Source organism: Notothenia rossii (assembly GCF_949606895.1).
Source record: "Notothenia rossii genome assembly, chromosome: 6".
Taxonomy (NCBI): domain Eukaryota; kingdom Metazoa; phylum Chordata; class Actinopteri; order Perciformes; family Nototheniidae; genus Notothenia; species Notothenia rossii.
Genome location: NC_136909.1, coordinates 25,563,390 through 25,584,293, shown reverse-complemented (window position 1 = coordinate 25,584,293; position 20,904 = coordinate 25,563,390). Strand labels below are relative to the sequence as shown.

Genomic DNA, 20,904 nt, shown 5'->3' with positions numbered 1-20,904 from the left:
CAACTCAAATGTGTTAATGTCAGCAATTATAAAATCAGGAATTGTTCATAGACCATTTGGGAACTGTATTGATGAAATGAACAATGCATGTTTTAATTGTTCCCTATATTGCCCCTATGCCCTGTAAGGTTGTCCTTGGGTGTTATGAAAGGCACCCCCCAAAATAAATGTTGTATTATTATTATTATTATTATTATTATTATGGGAATAAATAATAGTTCTGTTTACTCATGATTTGACTATTTCAGCGGTGTGTCTTTACCTCGTGCAGGAAACTGTCTAACTCAGGAGCTTTTATGTTCATACCAGCCGGGTAAGCAAACATCTCTCTCAGCCCGCTCTTCAGACTGGAAGAGAAACAGAACATTAGAAGATTGAAGAGAGAGGGAGAGATTCAGCATTACCATTGAGAAATTAACATTTAGGTGAAGGTTAAAAGATCAAACGACTCACATTTTTCTTTGAGGCCAGAGTGCAATGATGCAGCCCAACAGTAACAACATGGGAGTCAGTATCTTGGCCAGGTGAGCAGAGTCTTCCAAGAGAGAGAAAGGATGAGCAGTTCAAGTCATTTATTCAAGTCTTTGTAATGGAATCTGAGAACTTTTTAAGATTGAAGGAGAAATGACAATAGTTAAATCAATAAATTGTTGTAAATCCAGGATTGCACCGGACGTTATGGAGCTCACAGTTGGTGTTGGTCCTGATGGTAATACTGGTGGATTGTCCAGGCCCCCCCTTAGTGAGAGCGCTCACAGAGAAAAGGTATTTGTGGTCTTGCTGAAGACCCTCTATGGTCACAGACTTCCTCCGAGGGTCTGCCACAGACACGTTGAACAAATCTAGATGTACACAAATGCCTTGTTTCATGTATCAGTCATACTTTACATGCTTTCTTTTTGAGCACAGAAACAGATCAGGATGAATAATTATTAACAGTTGAAGCTTTCCTCCACACTTACTTGCAACATGACCCGGCGGTGTATCAGTCCCTGCTTCTTGTCCTGTTACCAGGTAACCAGTGATGAATGCCGTGTGAGCCGGATCGTCCTCATTGTAACTCCATTCCAGAGTCACAGATGAGGAAGTACTCTGAAAAGGTTCAACCAGAATCGGGGACTGTACAGATTCTGAGGAAAGTCGTTTTTTGAGGAAGGAAGACAGATACAGTTCATTAGAATTAAAACAGCTGACTTTAAGCAATAACTAACCTTCCTAAATGATACATGAATCTAGAAGGACATTTCATGTTACACCTGCATTGTTGTGAAGATTTCAGAATCTGCTGCAAAAGTTTCAATTTGATATCTTTTTTAATTTAGGAAATGAAAAGGAACAGGAAACATGATGTCTTGTGTTTAGATGACATCTGGAGAAGGTCTTCTGATAAGGACATCCGTATTACATTTAGCTGTCATGCTTTATTAAATTATTTATTTAGAATGCATGCACTCAAAACTTGTCTGTTGAGACCTCAGCTCTAAAAGCAGACCTCAGACTTTTGTACTAGATGACGGAACATCTGATTAACCTCCTAAAGAAACCCTCAGAGCAACATAAACACAAGACGAGACAGATTTCCAGAACAACTTATGAATCAGTAATAACACTCACTAAGCTCTTGTGAGTATCCCTTCTGTACTTCCAGTAGTCTGTGTCCATGTTCTGTGCATGCATAGATATTAAATGTATACTTACAACCTGCTTTGAAATGTCCTGCAAAATAAAGAAGTGACCGTCAATGACAACATTTGAAAAACACGTGAAGGATGCATGTGCAGGAAAATACCAACAAAGAGACTTACTGGCAGGTAGGAACAATGTTTTATTTCCTTGTTTGACATTCCGCCATTGCACATTACAAGGCACAGCGTTTCCCAGAATGCACCACTCCACAGTGTAGCCACAGGTGACTGTGTCAAGCTCATCCCAGGTCAGATTAAAACCAGCAAGGCTGCTGCTCAAACGCCTCTTTACCAGGAGGATTTCTGGAGAGAGACATGCATCTTTAGTGGCAGACTGTGGTGTTAAAGCAAGAAGAGTTTAAGAGACGGTCAATTCAAAAAGGAATATAGGTTTCATCCTACAGACGTATTTAACATAAAAGGACTACTGAGAAGTCCCAAAATAGTAAAGTGTTAACTTAATTATACTAAAAACATTATTATTTATTAAATCAATCAGAATTAGAAAACATTTTATCGAATCTAAAAAAAAAATCAAGTGACAGTTGCATATTTTGTAAAAGTGAAAAAAGTCAAGCTGAAATCTGTGTCTGTTGCAAATATGTTATTTGTGTATTCTATTTTATCTATTGAACTGCATATAAACAGCACATTTGCTTCCCCATGGACCCCAATACATGTGGGGATTCAAGTTGGTAGGATAAAAGATTAAGAAAAAAACATTTTCATACAATGTTAAGTTGAAAACTCCACCAACAATGAACCAAGAGAATGTCAGCTGAGTCCTCGCTGCTCACCATCGATGTCCCTCTGGGGGATGATGATGTGAGCTGGGATGGCGGAGCCGCTGTGGAGAAGAGCCCGGACCGTGAACTCATACTGTCCCAGATTAATGGAGACCTGCGCCTGGGTTTGTCCACTGTCCTTCCGCTCAGTCCAGTTTAGACTTCCCTGCGACCACTGAACCATGAAACCTTTGATCGTGGCTGCTGAGTCAGAAACATCCTGAGAAAACAAGTGGGTGTGAAAGTTGGAAAATGCATCATGTGGTGACATTTATTTCCTTTGATTTAACCAGACATTCTGTGCTGTTATGCCAACATAGAACTTTGGAGAATATTAGACAAGCATAGAGTCTCACATGAGTCCACAGAAGAGTAACTTGACGACTGTTTGGATCGGACAGCTGCTTCATTCTCCTCCATACATCCAAGGTCACCAACGGATCTGAGGAGAAGACATGAAGATTATTTGTTTACGGCATTAAAATAAATGCCAACAATTTTAATAATGAATGGTTAGTATTTGGCTTGCAAAGATGTTTGAAAATATCTCTTAAATATGGAGATTTCCTGCTTTTCTCTTTTTTTAACTGAATATCTTTTGCTTTCGGACAGGCAAAACAAAGCACTTAACACATCACCTGTGACTAGGAAGGGTATTTTTTATTATTTCCGCATATTTTATTATTATAAGAACAATCGTTCCAAACCAGTACTTGTTCAGTCATTGCAAGTGCTAAAACTGTACAACTAAGGGTTTATTGCCCGGCCTTAAACCAACTTGTTGATATGCGGGACTTGGATCATTTGCTCAGCTGACCATTGTCTTAACTGAATAACACTTTGACATAACCACACCCTATACACCATCCCACTACCCTGCTTATACACATGTTTAGTACTCACAGGTTTTGAAGGATCTGGGCTTGGTCCATTCCCCCCAGAGCCGGCCGTCCACAGAGCAGCGCACTCTGGTAGAGTAGGGGGTGTTAGGTAACAGACGTTCCAGTGTGACTTTGCATTGACCACTCACACTATTGCACCTCAGCTGTCACAAACACACAGAAAGAATGATACAAAAAATGCAAAAAAACACTTTAATTCCTTTAATATAAACGGTTAAGCATTGAACACACTTTGGTGGCACTTCCTGGGTCTGCAGTGACCTGACAGAGGAGGTTCAGTCGGGTCAAGTTCCCATGTACGATCCAGGACACGGTGGTGTGTGTCGTCCCGAGGCTCACTCTCTCCAACTCCACCACAGGTGACACTAAGGGCAACAAAACACACATGAATTAACATGTGTGATGAGGTTCATCTTCAAGTGATAACAGCAACCACATAATGTGTGCATGTATTTTGTTGAGATGCCTGTGTGGCCTCTGACCTCCGTCAGAGATGTTGAAGCTGTAGCTCTCCGTCTCCTCTCCCAGCAGGTCCTTCACCACCACACGGATGTTGTATTCCTTCAAGTTAGGGATGGCGGGGAAAGTACAAGACGACTGTTCACAGTTGAAGGGAGGCTGGTCTGAGTTGCTGTGTTTTCAGCACCAAACAAGAGCATGGGAAGAGACTAATAAGACATCCTTCAGAACTCTTTGTAGGAATTGTTTGAGAACAAACAGCCTTTCCTGCCTTTTTTATCTTGTTTAGAGTGTTCTTTCAGCCTGTCTGCACAATGGATCCAACAAGAGGCTTTGAAGCTCTTTGATATTTAGGGTTGCTTTTTCATCTGTATGCAGTAGGCGCCATTTTAGGATTTATTGACTTTTTCTCAGAGTAAAATAGAAATGTGTTGCTCAAGCTGAACTCCAACATGCAGGTTTGTCAGATGGCAGTGATAAGAAGAAAATGCAAAAGTAATACATTTGTGATACACTCACTCAATGTGAAGAGTGCGTGTTTGCGTGTTGCGGTCGTTCTCGTCTCGTTTTCTGCCTGAATCCCAGGTGCAAGAGACACTTGTCATGTCTGAGGTCACACAGCTGATGTTACTGGGCTTCTGGGGAGGAACTACAGTGTGTGAAGAGACACATACTGATGTAAAAGTGATCTGGACAAAACATTACACAAATATTTGAAGAAAGTACATCAAAACATTTCAGACTTACAACTGATAAAGTTCCAGACATCACTCTGCCTGTCTGTTGTGTCATGGCATGAGATTAAAAGGTATTTGAAGCGCACTGTTGGGATCTTCAGGTTGTGTACAGTGATTGCCTTGACCCCCGCTCCAATGCTGATAAGAGGGTATTTGCTGTGTTTGAAGGACATGCTGGTAACATGGACTCCTCTAGGGGGAACACAGCAGAACATGGCGCTGGAGTTCTCTCTCAGCACCCGATAGTTGGGGAAGATCCTTGTCTTATCCTTCGCCTGGGTTCCTACAGGTCACAGAACAGAGAGATGAGCGGGGGTGCTGTATCTTTAATCCCTGGTATGTTCTGAGGGCCACTGAGGGTGAACATAAAGTTGCCACTGTGCATTGCGACAGATATTTGCGGTTGAGAAACACTGATACAAAGATTGGTGACAAGGGAAGTAAAAAAAGCCACACTCTTACTGAGTGAACACTCACTTATACGATGTGATGATTTTATCAGTGAAAAAGTGCACATAAGAAACCAGTTTTATATCCATTTATAAACTTTGTTTAACTCATTTACACTGACAACTGACAAAAGTGCAAGAGTAGCATCATCTTACTATTGTTTGTTTTCCAGTTACTCCAGGGACTTGGGACAGACTGATTATAGAATCGTCGTATCCTGACTGAGTGATCGACACAACCCAGAGGCACGTCTGAGGTCCATGTCCATGCATATTCCACTGGATCCACAGAAAATATACTTAGATTTTTCTAGAATAGCAGAAATAGGGAAGAATTGTACATGGATTTCACAGGAGCATTTGATTATTTATAAAATTCCCACACTAAATGCTGTTATAAGTATCATAGTCCCAAGCAACTATAGAGCTTTTTAATAACACAAAACCAAGACTACTAGTACTCACATTATGAATAACAGTGTGGTTCTCGGTGCGGCCGATCTGGATCTCATAAATATCTCCCACTAAGCTGCTGTTGTTCACCATCCAGTTCACCAAGAGGCTCTGCTGGTCATCCAGAGCCTGCAGATGAGTGATTCTCGGGCTTGGCGGCTTCCCAACTGACACACAATACATGTAAATTACATCACATTTTGAGGAGTTTCAATGTGGGAGATGAGATTTACATCAAACTCACCAGAGTTGAAGCAGCAGCCACTATGATCCTCAGAAAATATGAAATACAATCCAAGCAGGTCAATAAAATATATTATAAAACTTAAACACCTTTCAATACAGAAATGTTTAAAGAAAAAACAGTGTGCCATGCTTGCCGTTCAGCACACACACTGACTGGAAGTCCCACAAGTCAATGGTCAACAGCAGCCAGCCTCCAATACAACCACGTTTTTAGTATTAAGCAATAATGAACCAATGAGAGGTGTGCTACACTAACGTTGCCCTGTAGTGTATTAGGCAAGGCAAAATGCACACACACACACACAAAGATGTTTGACACAGTTTTATAGCATATCCATATGGCACAACACAATTCTGATTACAGCGATTACAAGAGAACACGTGTCCTAACCAAAATATTATTAACGTTGACGGTGCATGAAGCAATTTACACACAATAAATTATCAGAAAAGGTGGTGAACAAAAAACATACAGCCATTTTTTACAGACATCACTTTCAGTATTAGATAGCAAGATTTTTGGCACTTAAGTGAGAAAAAAAAGAAGAATTTAAATGATTCTTCAAACAAAGTGTGCATAGGTAGCTTTTCAATAAAAATATACATATATTTACTATTTATACAATAATGTCAGTTTACTTGTATGTCTTTAAGATGCTCACAATCCCTTATAAATATTGAGAAATAATAGCACTCTGTTATAGTTTGGGGAAGGGCTCGATTGGCTTTTCAAATATTTCCTTTTTTTTAAGTGCTCATGTGAAAACAACATCAATACTTTTGTCCTGATATCCTGGTACTTTAAGTCCCAGTGTTGGCACTAAATGTACCTCTTCCATCAACGAAGTTCAACGGATACTAAAAGGAATCATAGTGGAAGTAAAAACGTGGGGTGCAAGTATCAGAGCTGGAGAATTTGTTTGCAGAAAGGCACAATGGTTTCATGACACAGGAAGAGAATAATGAATATCCACCCCCATACACTGATCAAGGCACAAATACTGTATCTGTGTAAACTCCCTCCCCGCAACTATTCCCGTTTGATTACTCAGGTTTTGAAAACAAATGCACACGTATACACAAACACATATAAGCAACAGATATATTATCTTCGGTCCAGTTAGCTCAGGCAGCTCGCATTGCTCTTTCTCAGAGATAAACAATGTTCTCCTCGACTCCCTCCTCCCCGTTCTGTCCTTCAAGAGAGAGGTAGGCCTGTGGGGGAAGGAGGGGGGTAAGAGAGGGAGACGAGGAGTAGCCGTCCTCATAAAGTCTGTGACCTGTGACCTGTGACCTCCAGGCACCCGGGGATGGTCTGTCAAACGACTGGCTGAAGTCTGCTGAAAGAAGAAAGAAAAGCTTAAGATCGTGCTTTGGAGGGAGGTTATGGAACTGAGATGAGATTAACATACAGCACGATGATGGACACATGCTATGTTGCTGGGGGGCGGGGACAGACAGCTGCACGTCTTTGTTTTGCCCTCCACTATATACCTGCAGGAATATGAAAACACTCACTGTTGTTGATCATTTGTGGCTGTGCAGTGATCCTGCTGCTGAAGGGGTGGACATTCAGGGGCCGGGGGACCGCGTGTGGGTTGCTGTAGTTGGGGTATGTGAGACCCTCCGCGGGCTGTTTGCTGTGGGCCTGGCTCAGCAGGGTGTTGAGGCTGTTGTAGAGGCTGGCACTGAGGCCCAGGTTGGCGGTGTAGCTGGAGCTGCGCAGAGGGATGTCCTGGCTCCTCCTGGGCGCAGAGAGCAGGCGCTGGTTGTTGTTGGGGGGCTGGTGGAGGCGGTTCTGCTGGAGGGAGGCCAGTAAAACCGCCTCGTTCTGGAACACCGAGCTGTTTCCATCCAGGCTGCCTGAGCGGCTGTGGCTGGGCATCTGGGACTTTAAAACAACACAGAATATGAGATTCAAGTTTCAAGGCTTTTCATTGTCATTCGTACATAGCTACAGTGTAGTTATGACAGTTAGCATCTTAGGTCACAGGCTCCTCCAACAGTGCAACACAATACAACAGATACAATAGTGCAAGTAAATAAAAGAAGATAGAATATAATAGAAATAGTGCAGAATAGTCTATATACAAGTCATTGGAATATTCAGGTTGCAAACAGATGAATGTTATGGACGTTCTGAGGTGGCATGTTTTGCTTAACAGTGATTCTTTTTTGCGGTATTAATGCTCGGATCTACATAAACAATTTCCCTTTTTCAATTTCAACTTATCCTCCTCTTCCAGCCCCCCAACTTCATTACATTACATATCATTGACCTTTTATCCAAAGCGACTTTCAAGTGCAATGAAGATGCAAACTCAAAATAGCAAGAATCATGGAGGTTCATTAGCTGTTTTTTGAAAGTGCCACATACAGAAGCAAGATGTTTGTTTGTATTTTGTCATATTGGCCAGGTTCCTTTCTTACCTTGTATACGTCCAGCGGTATGCTGACAGGCAGGCTGCTCTGGCGGGTGTGTCTCCACCTCTGCAGCTGCCTCTGCTGGGCTTCGACCTGCTCCTTCTCCCGCTCCACGCTCCTCTGGCCCTCCCTCAGGCGGTCCAGGTTCTGCTGGTACTCCTGCAGCTGAGCCTCCAGCTCCTCTCGCTCGCAGCGCAGCCGCTCGGCCTCCAGGAGGCACTGCTGCTCCCGCTGCTCCAGCACACTCTCCTGCTCACACTGGGAACACATTCACAGCAGTGCAGAGTTCTGTTATGTTTTTCTCAGTTCATACGGTACCATTACAGCAGCCATATCATTACTAATATTAGCTGTGCACGGTTAAAGGGTCCACTTATAACATTTTAGAAGCTTACTAGGATCTTATTCGTCTGTGTTGTTCTCAATAATGCACCTAGCTAAACACAAAAGCAATGACAGCTCGATGGAAGAAAAGTAAGAATTGGTTCACTCGTGTACATGTATTGGGATTATCATGGCTCGGCAATATTTCTGATGGACCAACATGTTTTATTTTATGAAAGAAATTCAAGTATATGTGTTGCAAATGATTAGTAGTAGTTCAGAACATGAGCTAATTGCTTACTTGTTGTTTCTCTCGAACCAGACACTCTTTGTCCCAGCGTTGCTGCTCCTGTTTCAGCTTCACATGGAGTTTCTTTACCTCATCCACCTCTTCTTTCTTCCTCTCTAAACCCTTCTTTTCCACATCCTCTTTCTTTTTATCGATGCTTCTCTGCTTCTCCTGCTCCTGGAAAAGATCAGAAACGGGTTAAAGAGGCAACTCAATTCTGGTCTTCTTAAAAAACACTGATACACTAGTGTGCATGTAGTAAAGATGTTTATTTGAACCTGGATATATATATATATATATATATATATATATATATATATATATGTGACTCATACCAGACTGTTTTGGAGCGATGAGAGGGTTCGGGGCTGAGGTCTTTCTCCTTCCTGGAGAAGGAGTTTCTGGACTTCACAGCAGCTGTCCTGCAGGGTAACAGCAGCCTGCCAACACAAAGAGGACACACCTGATCACACTCCAGTTCATAATCCTGTCCTTTAAAAGCCAAATATTTACTTTCGGCTACAGTTACTGACAACTGTGTGTCTTCTCACCTGCAGACTGTAGAGAAGCTGAGTCAGACCATGAACGCTCTCTGACACCTACAGAAAACTGTGTTATTAGCGGGCCACAATAATGCATATAAATGGTATTATCATGGTTATTATTTGGTATTGGAACCTTTGAGAGTGTCCCTTTGGAGTCTCCTTTTTTCAGCTCGACAGCAGAGCTCCACACCGCGTTGTCCAGACCCGTCATCTCACTGTCTGATCCCAGAGAGGTGGAGCTCAAACTGAGGGTGCTCAGATAATCCGCTGTAGCAATGGAACAAGAAGTAGTAGAAATTACCTGCAGACATGATCCAATAACAAATCCATAAAAATGTCAGAAGTTTGTGGTCTCAAAAGACTTTCAGGATGACGGTGTGAGTGTGAGACCCACGCTCAGAGGGAGACTCCTGGATGCTGCTGCCATGGCTGTTGTAGCTGAAGCACTCTGGTCCTCGGAGTGGAGAGCTCTGACTCTTTACAGAAAGGCCGTCACGAGCCTGCAGCATAGTGATCAGGTTCTCCGCTGCAGCAGAAGAAAAAACACGTGTGATTATTCAATGTGAACAAATGCTAACCAACAATGACAATAAAATAAACATGCAGTGAACAATAGTGTTAGAGTTCACTTTTATTCATTTTCAACACTTTTATGTTGTTTTATAAAATGCTATAATGATGCAGAATCATTATTTCTAAATTAAGAGGTCTATTAGACAATTCTTATTAAAGAAAAGTGAATGATCTGTTTGTGAAAAGGCAGTACTGACATACTTTTTAATTCTGCATCTCATTTGATTCAAATAAATTCATGTGAACACAGGAGTTTTCTCTAACTCAGTGGATTACAGCTCAGATTAGGCTGAAATACGAGGGGAGAAAAACTCAACAATGTTAGATGTGTCGGGTGTTGGACGCAGGTTTTCCTCATATGGACTTGACTTAGTCTGCTCACCATAATAGATGTATCCAAACCGTAAATACATGATGTGAATAGTGCAATCTCATTAAGCAGCACCATTAGACAGGTCTCTTCATTTAGCACCAGCGCAGCAGCTTTCTCACCTTCTCTGAGAGCAGCAGCGAGCAGCGAGGAGGCCTGCGGCTCAGTGTTAGCGTCAGGTTGAACCAGAAGATGGCGCTGCAGTACAGGCTCTGGTGAACACAGGGTTAACTCTGTCAGCTCGGCATAAAGCTGCAACTTCTCCTCCAGGCTGCTGCAGATCTGCTGGTCCTGACTAAACAGGGTTTCTAAACAAAACAAACACGGAGATTAGGACTTAGATTATGTTTCATATTTAAAGACAGGTTACAGATGAAATGTGCATCAGGACACCTTGTCCTTCAGTTTCACCTTGGAACTTTGTGATCTTTTGAACTCTCACTTCTGCCACCCGCCGGGCCTCCTCTGTCTCAGCACTGTGCTCTTCCTCCTCCTCTTCCTCAGGACATCTGCAAGATAAACCAGTAGGTTAGATCATGAGTAACACACACGCACACGCACACACACACACACACACACACACACACACACACACACACACACACACACACACACACACACACACACACACACACACACACACACACACACACAAAGTAGGATTTCAAAAATGTGCATACCTGAACAAAGACACACTGTAAACTTGACTTGACGTACACACACACACACACACACCTCTCTACAGCTTTTCGTATGTGTCTCATCCATGCATTCCTCTCGTCTCTAGTGGTGGTGTGAACTTCATACATCTCTGGTCCCACTGAGGAGGCGGAGATGAGGAACATTCCTCTCTCCTCATTGGCTACTTCTCTAACAATGAGCTTCTGCAAAGGGATTACAGGAGGCTTCTGGTCCTGGAAGAGCAGGTAAAACCATGAAGACGGTAAATGGAGGAACAGGATCATGCTTTTCATTTCAAAGAGTTCTACAAGTCAAGGCTTACCACGGCAGCAAATACCAAACGTTGATCTTTCTCTTGAAGGAAAACCAGAACGTCTGTGAGCAGCAGAGCCAAAGTATCTGAAAACAGAGAAGTAGAAATAAATGAAGGATGGTTGTGTGTTAAACTAAGAAGGTTTTGTGGCACAGATGATCTCACACACACCTTTCAGACGCCCGGTGGCAGTCTTCCAGAAGACCAGCCCTTTATAATGCAGCTCTCTGTGTTTGCTATGCAGATCCTGTTTGCGAAACACCTTGTCGTTCTTTAGCTTGGCGAAGCTCTTGTTCTCCAGCCGGGTCAGCACTTCCTGCATCTCCTGACACCTTTCATACTTATTCACTGTGAGGTCCACCGCAGCGATGATGTCGCGGATCTGAGCCAGGGCCCTCGACAGGTCAGAGTGCTCCTGACCTCCCTCTGAGAAAGAGTTCATGGAAGGGTCACATTCAAATAATATTTGACCCTGTACAAAATACAGTTGCTCAAAGAGGCAGAAGGTGAAAATATACATCGTGGCTTCTTATATAGTTCTCACAAAGCAAAGCCTGCTTATATTGTGTTAACAGAGTCCTTCAATAGAGTTTTTAATTGTCAGACAGTTTATAGATTTGTTTAGCTTCACGGTCAGCTGTATATTTCCTCTTACTCTCTAATGCTGGTTTATTTCTATTTCTTTTTCTATTTTGGGATGTTTCTATTTTAGAATTGTTATTATGCAATGCCTTGTTTTGTTTTATGCTGCTGGAACAAAAGAAATGGGATTAATAAAGTACATCTTATTTAATCTTTATTTATAGGTGTATATATAGAGAAATGCTCGGTAGAGGTTAGCTCTCTGATTACATATCAAATATTTTACAGATAGGATTCAGTGTTTCATCCATTCATTTAGTCATGGAAAGAGAATATCTCTCAAACAGGCTTTTAAAAACAGAAACATCAGCTAGCACTAAAAAAAGAGGACAATCTGATTTGTAAAATATCCTCCCTTTTTGCAGTATGATACTTTGACAGTGGTCAAGCAAAACTACTTCTGGACTGGCCTGAAATATGCATTGTTACAGCAAACACTTGGATTTTGAGACACTTTCCTCTGCAAGAGCAAAACAATGTAAGAGTTGCACATGTGTTGGTTTTGTGAAAGACAAAGTAGAGCTGACGTACCCTGAGTGTAATGTAATATCCTCTCCAGCAGGACAGGGTACTTGGTGATGCGCTGAGTGACCAGCAGGATGAATTCTGGCACCTCTCTCCGCCGGACCAGAGTGTTATTGCTCTGTTGCTGTGAGCAGAGAGGTTAACACAACATTATTACATTCGCAATCAAGACATTTCACTTTACTCTCCTTTTTTAAAGCAAAATACGCCGGAACGCAGGAGCTTACTTTGACAAAGTTTTGCAGTTTTTTGTTTTGCTGCTGCAGCTCTTTGAAAACATTGACGGCATCGGTGTGATGGCTGCAGAACTCTCCGTACACCTGCTTCATCTTCTCAGCGTTTTCATCTGAGAACTGAGAAAGAGTTCATAAGAGGTTAACTTTAGAAGCTAATCTGCATGTGTTAAAGTACATGAATCCATCTTGACTAGGGTTGCCAGAAACTGACCATGATCAAAATCGATTATTCGGCAGTCCTGGCGAATAGTAATCGATTATTCGACCGACCAACCCCCCCCCCCCCCCCCCCCGCCCCGGGGGAGAGAAAAAAACACTCAGACAAAAGGAATTCCTTTGTTTTCTTTACTGGAACATGTTTAACAGTACAAACAAAATAAACGACAACATGATGTTGGTAAGTGCCTGCCATTGCCTTTATTTGGAGATGCGCTATGCGCAGCAGTGCAGCGTCTTTCTCTGTAACCTCTTTGGCGTGCTTCGCACTCAAATGCGAACGCATTGTTGAGGTTGAGCTGTGATAGACCAACGTCTTTTCGCAGAGCTTGCATTTAACTTCCTTTGGACTTGTAAGTTCGAAGTAGTTCCACCAGGAGGAACTCTTTTTACCTGCCGCTTTGTTCATCTTTAGTCGCACGTGTGAGGGAGAGGGGGGGTGGGGGCGGGGTCGGTGTGTAGCGTGATGCAGCAGCAGTCTGCTCTGCACGCAGGCTTCCTCCAAGTTTACAGTAAAACAAACTGGTGGTGTGACCAATGGCCATTTACAATTATTAATACTATAACTATTATTAGCGTTAGTCTATATTTAGGTTGAAACTAAGCCAGAAAAAAAAAAACATAAATAATAATAAAAATAATATATAAATAAAATTGATTTTTAAAAATAATATTCGATTATGGAGACTGTAACGAATATTCGAATAATCGAATAATCACTGGCATCCCTAATCTTGACCAACCTGCTGAAGCAGAATATCTCCAATGTGATGGATGAGGTAATTCCGGGGGTTCTCAGGTTGCGTTGCAGCTTGTCTGCGTTCCTGCAGGGCTCCGAAGAGGTTTTTGTGAAAAAGCAGCAGGGGGTCCAGGCAGGGAAAGATCCGGGCCACGCAGTCCAGGTCCAGCTGCAGCTCCTCCAGCATGCCTCTCCTGAACACCTCGGACATGACCGTCAGCGTCTGGATGTGGTGTAACTCAGTCTGCATCAGCTCTGTATCGGAGTGATGATGGGATAACTTATGTAAACTAATGATTTGCTGAATTCAAGTGAAAAAACAAGATGTGAGAATGGCCTTATAATTGCTTTAGTAAATCATTTCCAAACAATTATCCTGGAAAAACATACATAAATATGAATCTAACGTTTTGTGGGCTTCCAACTTAAACCACAGTGTACATCATTTGTACTTATGTATTAATGCAATGTTATATCAAATCCAATTAAGTCATCTCTGTTGTGATTCAAGAGCTCCACCCTGTTCGACTAACAGTACAAATATCATCTTTAAAAATACATGCACAGATGATAACGCGTAAATGAAAATCTGTATTAGGAAGAAATGTCACACCATAAATAACATCCTGTCGCTTAGTGGTGCGCCTGTCGAGCGGCCTGCAGAACTCCTTACTGACGGCCAGACTCCAGGACTCCACATCCAGCCCCAGCAGCTCAGCTGACAGGTCGCTCATTAGAGGAGGAGCATCAACGTCTGCAGGGACACAAATCAGGAGCAATGTCATTTTAAAAAACATCCCAATCCACAGAGTTATTCTCGATGTTATGTGTGACAAGTAATGACGTAGGCTTGTCCTTCTCACCCTGCGTGGTGATTGGCGGTTCGGTTGGCGGGGGATTCGCAGTGACAGGTATTCCTTCATCAGACAATGAGTTGTTGGTGCAAGCTGTCACACTGCACTCAGCGTCCGCCCCTGCTGCATCACTCAGCCGCCTGTACAGAGCAACATAAGTTTCATAAGGTTTCCAATGGGGGGCATGATTGCAAGCTTAGTTTGATTTACTACTGTATTTCACCAATGAGTTCTTCAGTATTTGGGGACTGAAGACAAACCTCGCTGATATGTTGTGGAAAGCTGTGGAAGTATTCAGTGTTTCCCTAAATTCCAATTGAGGTGGAGAACAGCAATTCCTCAATTGAAATTTTTTTAAGTAAATTAAAGACCTATGTTTTTAATTTGGCAAATCATTTGGGGGAATTGTCATTTTTGAGTAATATAACTGTTCAGGTTTTATTGTTTTATGGTACAGTGATATAATTCTGTCTGTTTGTTTATACCTTGTTTTTAATTATTTCCCTCACTTTTTATTGTCATTTTCTGTCACTCCGTAAGGCACTTTGGGCTGCGTCAAGCATGAAAGTTGCTATATAAATGAAGTTTATTATTATTATTATTATTATACATTTCCATGCAACAAAAGCCCACTGAAATGTATATTTAATGAATTCATTTTGGTGGATTAGATCCACATTAATATGGATGTTGGATATTTAAATGTATAGTGTTAACAATCCTACCTGGTGTCTATAGAGATGGAGAGGCTTTTGGAGAGAGGGGCGACTGTTTCTCTCCTCTCTCTGGTTGTGGTGGGAAGTGTAGAGGAGGAGGAGAAAGCTTGAGAGTTTTCTTTCACAGAGTCTGAAAGAGAGACCAGGAAAAAAAGCAGGAAGAGGAATCAATAACACCTCAGATGTTTCCCATTACACAAATACCATACAAAAAAGACAATACTTAATTTCATCATGCTTTGTTTGGATGTATCACGGAATATAACAGTTACAAAATAATAAAGCTGTGGAGAGGTCCTCATCTTTCAATGTTGAACTTGGCATACGGGCTACAGCTGAGACAATATTGTTGGAATGGAATGGAAGCTGTTTGTGTTTGTCCTTGACACTTTGGTCAGACATTAAACATTCAGACAGGTAAGACACAGCGTTCCACTTTCAGGAATAACATGATCCCGTCAATGCAAGAGAAACACTCAAAAGCCAGATCCCCCACTGAGCTAGATTACAATTTAACTTTTTGTCTTCTAACCAGGGAAAGAACAACAGGGAAGAGGGAAGAGTGGGGGCAATGGCTTTCTTAATCTACTACAGAAGAAACAAGGGAGGACAGGTACAAATGTAATCAAAGACCAAAGGAGGACGCTATGGAAGGGGAGGGGGGGGGGGCATGCTGTCATTTCTGACTCACTGTTTGGGAGAGACATGGTCTTGCTTTTCATCAGCATTGCATTCCTCTCCTGTGGCTTCTGAGGAAACACATGATCATATCGAAAGTTGTAAATCATAGTGTGCTTGGAATATTAAGTTGTTGTAGTTGCAACACAACAAATGCAGTACAATTCACACCCAAACAAAACCATTAAACCCGACATAGTGTTGTTTTACATCTTCAGTTTGAGACACATTCCAGGAGTTCCTTTGTCACTAGGTGTTGGAATGTATTTTTCCTGTTGTACACGCTTCCTCTAAATCTTCCTCTACTTCAGTATATATTTATTTTCTTGGCATTTTGCCTTTAAAGACACACAGCAGAGTGTGACAGGAAACACAGGGAGACAGAGGGAATGACCTGCAACAAAAGCTTGAATTGACCCTCGGAGGTTGCTGCCACACAGCACGCGTCTCAGATTATTGGACATGGCCGGTACACAGTTTCAGATTTGTAAAATTGGTCATAACAATTTTGACGGATACAGCATGTGATATCATTTGATTCAGTCTGCAAGCTAGTAGCCATATGTAAACACAACCTGATTTTAAATATTTAAAATGGGTATTGCACTTAGTTTTGCACTTCCAGTTTTTGATTTGATAAATTGGGAATTAAAATCACGCAACATCTAGAAATAAGCTTAGTTACAACTCTTGTCATTCTTGCAAATACCTTACAATTGAGTGATGAGTGTACTGTGATACTGCAATGTAAATGAAATGGCATCGATTATTGTACACTACAATGAAATGATTAGACGTATAAAAAAAAGAATAATAAAAAAAAAAGAAAACTGTTGTTGTTTAAGAGGATGTGTTTTCAATTCAACTATTTTTAATAATTCATTATATTTTTGCTTTTTGCTTTTGAGATGAAATGAAATATGTTTTGTTGGGGTTACCTTTCCGCAGGCGGCAACAGACTCTCGACAGTTTTTATGGACATTCAGGAAACAGCCTGCAGGAAAAAACAAATGAAATCCCAGTTAATTTCATCAGTTAACTGATAATAAACAAAATTACCACATCTCTGGACTCAGAGTCCAGATGGCTGTCAAATCGGGTTGCTCCTCATGATCAATGCTTACGTTGTGAGAGGAAGAAGACTTACTTCTGCTCAACAGAACATCAAGGCAGCATGCGCAAAGAGATTTACTCAAACTCTAAACAGTTCAGCCACCACAGGACATAAAACAACAACAGTACTGACAGTACAATACTTACTGGAGCACTGCAGCAGCTCCTTCCCAGAAACAGACTTTTCACAGGCCACACAGAGAGCGGGACCGGAGGGAGACACAGGAACAAACTGGTGTCCGTTAGCCGCTCCTGGCTTCTCCTTTCCCTCCTTCACCTCTTTCCCCTTCACCTAAAACAAAAGTCAGAAATACTTTAAACATCATACAGCTGACATTAACTGCAGATAATCCAACAATACCATCCAAACAACCAGAGTATAAATAACATGAGCAGCAGGCACAAAGAGACATAGAGCGGTCATCTTCTGGCTGAAAAGCACCTGTTAACGTGGAGTTAGCTGAGATAAAGAGGCCCCGCGTGAGCTTTTATGTTTAGTTTACTAAAGTCCACGGGGACGTCTGCTTTTGTGGTGCTCTATCCTTAGGGGGGCATTAGGGGAATTCCTCTGTGCATGTGTGTGATAGTGCTCTGTTTATTTTCTTATCAACTTGACGAGGAAGTCTGAAAGTGTATGTTTGTTTCTTTACTTTTTGTGTGCATCACATGTCTTCGTACATACATGGAAACATATTCTTGGATACATACACACGTGTTAATAAGATTGAAAGCGTACTATGGAATGTGTTTTGGCTCCTAATGCTGGCTGGAGGGGGGTCTACGCATTATGTAAGAGGATATTTTCCCTGTGTCCCGTTGCTAAGACCAGAGGAGAGGGAATTTTCTCCATGGCCAAATAAAGGCACCGCACACAGACAATGGCTCCCCAGCAGAGGAATTCTGACCTGGCCTGTCTGAGAGGTGCTAAACCTTTTACTGCAGTACTCTTGGAGGCCTTCCTACTTTTTTCAAGGAAAGTTTAACTGATGGCATTTTTAAATCTTAGCCAGCAGGAATCCCATCTTCCACTGTGTGGCCTCACCTTGGTTTTGTTCCGAGTGCTGGACATCCTGCTCTTGAGGAAGCTGAAGGTCCGGCTGACTTTGTACTTCTCTGACTCGACCTTTGATGGGATTATGTATTTATCCCACTCCTCATCTTCGATCCTGTGTCGGTGTGAACATTTCAGTCAGCACGCATCACAACCTCTACCATCATTTAGCCTATAAAAGACTGCGGCATTCATGCCCAACATGCACACTCTTTATAAAACAACTCATTCTTTTTGTAGTTTTAATATACTAGGTAGAGGTAAATAATCCAGTACATTGGTGTCATGCTGGAACAAAAGACTGTCCAGACAGTGTTCCAGGACCGCGGGTCGACATACTATTACTCTTAACAACATGCTTGGCATGCTTGCAAATCTCTATGGACTCTAGTGGATGCTATTTATAGTATGACCTTGGCAAGATGCAATTAATAATGTGTCAACTATTTAAACATTACTATTGTACTAGTAACATGACACATTTTGTCTGAAAGTTGACACAACGTAAAGAAGAGAAACATGCAATGTCACAGCAAAGATAAAGTGAAACATGACATAAAGGAAGTTAATATCATCTACTTCTGAGGATTCACATATCAGATCAGATATCAAAGAATCCATGTGGTTAATAGGTTGCGTCGGGGAATATTTTAACGGCGGGGATAGAATGAGTTAAGCCACACATGCATGGCCGTGAGGGCGTTCTGGTGAAAACGTACTCTTTGAGGAACTCTGTGAGGGTGAGGTGTTGGAGCGAAGCGCTGCTCTCCTCCTCGGCTGACTGGGCCCGCTTACGGAAACCCAAAATCCTGCATGGATATAACACACCTCAGAGCGGGTCGATGTGCTCGGCTCGTCAGGAGACTCACAATGTTAACATATGTGTGGCTTCTATGATGAGTCTACAAAGCATTTATGGGTCAAATAAAGCTGTATGGAAAAGTCAAATGACTACACGTGAGAGTCGTATGGATGTTTGTGAAACATACGGATTTAGTAAACATCAGAATGTTTTATCCAATGCTTAGGAAACATCCACATTTTGTTAACAATGAATGTATTGTCATTTTATGAAGGATATACATGGTTAGTGTCTGATAAGGCTGGTGTTGTGGATATTGTTGTATTAATATGATCTTTTCTAATACAATAATGCTGTGATGTAATATGATAATCAAATTGCCTAATGTGATCTTCTAAAATGTTTCCTCTGTTAGCAAAGCATGGCAATTATCAAACAAAATGTATTAGCGCATGATACATTTATGAGGCAGTGAGATGAAACAAAAATGAATATGGATTGTGTTTTTTATTAAATGAAAGCAAAATAAGCAAATGTAGTATTCCTGTTAAATCCCAAACACATACTACAATATGAACATACTGCACATTCAGGATCAATGAGGTGTTTTGGAAATGTTTCTGAGGCCTGGAGTGCAGGCGAGTTTTGCTGTTTACTCAGGGTTATTTTGAGGTTGCAATCAGAGTGTATTCTGGCCTCTGCCTTGAAACAGGAAGTATGTCACATCCTGCGCACTCAGACCCCGACCACAGGTTTAATACCGGAGATACACATACACATCAAAACGCACACATAAACATGTGTAGGCACATTTTGGCCAATCTCGAACTGCTGGTCGACACTAAAGAGGGAGTAAGAACAAAGCAATGGGTGGCTTGCCCCTTAACTCCTGAAATAACACACTGTGGTTTTACCTCTGTTCTCTGGTAGTCTCAGTCAGGGTGAATGCTCTCTGCTCTGTAAGGTAGAGAAACAAGGACAGGCAAATGAGTATCCAAAAATGCCTCTGAATAAGAAGACACCAGTGTAGATGTTAAGTGAATTAGCCCAGGGTGTTATAAAACATCATCCAATTAGAATTATGTTAGAAGCAAATACAAGAATCCCTGAAACAGCCTGGATCCAGCAAACGCCTACAGAGAAAGACCAAAGAGGTTATTCTTAGTCCAAACCCAGAATACACCAAAGATGGAAAATCCAAACAAAGATAGAAACACAATATGTACCAACGTGGAAGCAGAGCGGATCACTCACTTCATAACCAATTGCCCGTTGCGGGATTAATAAAGTTGTTGATTGATTGATTGATTGATTGATTGATTGATTGATTGAGTAGAAAACAAATCCTTAGAATGATTAATAAGAGTTACATGGATAATTATCTTTCCAAAGCCCCAGGATATTAAAAGTGTTTTTTTATAAAGATATTTAGACCTCCGCCTCTCAGTCATCATATAAAAGAGTCTTGACATTAAGCTGAGTGAAAAGTCTGCTATCGATTGATATTGATCTTTTAGCGAAAAATATTGAAAATATCCATAATTGAATGTTTTCTGAGACAGTGGTTTGTGGATTGAACAGTGTGACTGCTGAACTTGCCAATAGAAACTAAATCTCACCACAGATCAGGGGGCTGCACAATTTGGGCCACAATGAGAAACATCATTGTTTTGAAAATTGTGTACAGTGTAATTCCATCATTTTGCTCAATCTTGCATAAATACACTTTTAATTGCACTGGGTCATGAGAAGTTTAAATATACAAGATATGCCTTTTAATCCTGTAGCTTTTGATGATCATAAATGAATCCCACGGTTAACCAGAAAGAGCAGAAAGACACACTGTAATGCTTTCAGCAGCCACCCAGCAGCGTGGGCCGTTTGAAGCGTCCCTTGTACTTACTAACTTGGTTGAGACGAGAGAAGGATTTAGAGAGAGATAAAGCTTGAAGTAGAGAACGACCACTGCTGCTGAATGCACCATCTACACAGGACAAAGCATGGCCTTAATGCTGCACACGAGTACTGGAGCTGACATTAAACACACATGTACTTTATAGAGGTTCAGTTGATTTATGACACCTGTCTGGTCCCCCC

At 41.6% G+C, this 20,904-nt stretch overlaps 2 protein-coding genes across 8 annotated transcripts in view; both read right to left on the bottom strand.

Annotated features, from left to right (window-relative positions):
- Positions 1–5,876, bottom strand: part of osmr (oncostatin M receptor) — a 10,263-nt gene extending 4,387 nt beyond the window's left edge. Inside the window, exons 1-16 of the mRNA XM_079689862.1 lie at positions 5,715–5,876; positions 5,483–5,637; positions 5,174–5,327; positions 4,579–4,851; positions 4,351–4,480; positions 3,855–4,003; positions 3,604–3,737; positions 3,374–3,515; positions 2,827–2,912; positions 2,483–2,690; positions 1,806–1,988; positions 1,615–1,716; positions 963–1,130; positions 690–842; positions 454–535; positions 263–347 (exon numbers count right to left, since the gene is read on the bottom strand). Coding sequence (XP_079545988.1) covers positions 263–347; positions 454–535; positions 690–842; positions 963–1,130; positions 1,615–1,716; positions 1,806–1,988; positions 2,483–2,690; positions 2,827–2,912; positions 3,374–3,515; positions 3,604–3,737; positions 3,855–4,003; positions 4,351–4,480; positions 4,579–4,851; positions 5,174–5,327; positions 5,483–5,637; positions 5,715–5,844 — 2,334 coding nt within the window. The 5' untranslated portion in view covers positions 5,845–5,876. The remainder of the gene's footprint in view (positions 1–262; positions 348–453; positions 536–689; positions 843–962; positions 1,131–1,614; positions 1,717–1,805; positions 1,989–2,482; positions 2,691–2,826; positions 2,913–3,373; positions 3,516–3,603; positions 3,738–3,854; positions 4,004–4,350; positions 4,481–4,578; positions 4,852–5,173; positions 5,328–5,482; positions 5,638–5,714) is intronic.
- A 147-nt stretch (positions 5,877–6,023) lies between these two features.
- LOC307043141 (rho guanine nucleotide exchange factor 28-like) overlaps positions 6,024–20,904 on the bottom strand; it is a 38,113-nt gene continuing 23,232 nt past the window's right edge. For 2 of the 7 annotated variants that reach the window (XM_079687405.1, XM_079687410.1), the window contains 26 exons: positions 20,711–20,791; positions 19,722–19,764; positions 18,725–18,814; positions 17,997–18,120; positions 17,102–17,246; positions 16,780–16,835; positions 15,855–15,912; positions 15,173–15,293; positions 14,457–14,587; positions 14,207–14,347; positions 13,598–13,848; positions 12,630–12,755; positions 12,409–12,526; positions 11,407–11,661; positions 11,245–11,321; positions 10,977–11,155; positions 10,653–10,750; positions 10,364–10,549; positions 9,693–9,824; positions 9,432–9,565; positions 9,305–9,352; positions 9,089–9,193; positions 8,766–8,930; positions 8,147–8,398; positions 7,235–7,607; positions 6,024–7,056 (listed from right to left, as the gene is read on the bottom strand). In XM_079687405.1, coding sequence (XP_079543531.1) covers positions 6,866–7,056; positions 7,235–7,607; positions 8,147–8,398; positions 8,766–8,930; positions 9,089–9,193; positions 9,305–9,352; positions 9,432–9,565; positions 9,693–9,824; positions 10,364–10,549; positions 10,653–10,750; positions 10,977–11,155; positions 11,245–11,321; positions 11,407–11,661; positions 12,409–12,526; positions 12,630–12,755; positions 13,598–13,848; positions 14,207–14,347; positions 14,457–14,587; positions 15,173–15,293; positions 15,855–15,912; positions 16,780–16,835; positions 17,102–17,246; positions 17,997–18,120; positions 18,725–18,814; positions 19,722–19,764; positions 20,711–20,791 — 3,680 coding nt within the window. In that variant the 3' untranslated portion in view covers positions 6,024–6,865. The remainder of the gene's footprint in view (positions 7,057–7,234; positions 7,608–8,146; positions 8,399–8,765; positions 8,931–9,088; positions 9,194–9,304; positions 9,353–9,431; positions 9,566–9,692; positions 9,825–10,363; positions 10,550–10,652; positions 10,751–10,976; positions 11,156–11,244; positions 11,322–11,406; positions 11,662–12,408; positions 12,527–12,629; positions 12,756–13,597; positions 13,849–14,206; positions 14,348–14,456; positions 14,588–15,172; positions 15,294–15,854; positions 15,913–16,779; positions 16,836–17,101; positions 17,247–17,996; positions 18,121–18,724; positions 18,815–19,721; positions 19,765–20,710; positions 20,792–20,904) is intronic. The other 5 variants (XM_079687407.1, XM_079687411.1, XM_079687406.1 and 2 more) reach the window with 4 other exon arrangements.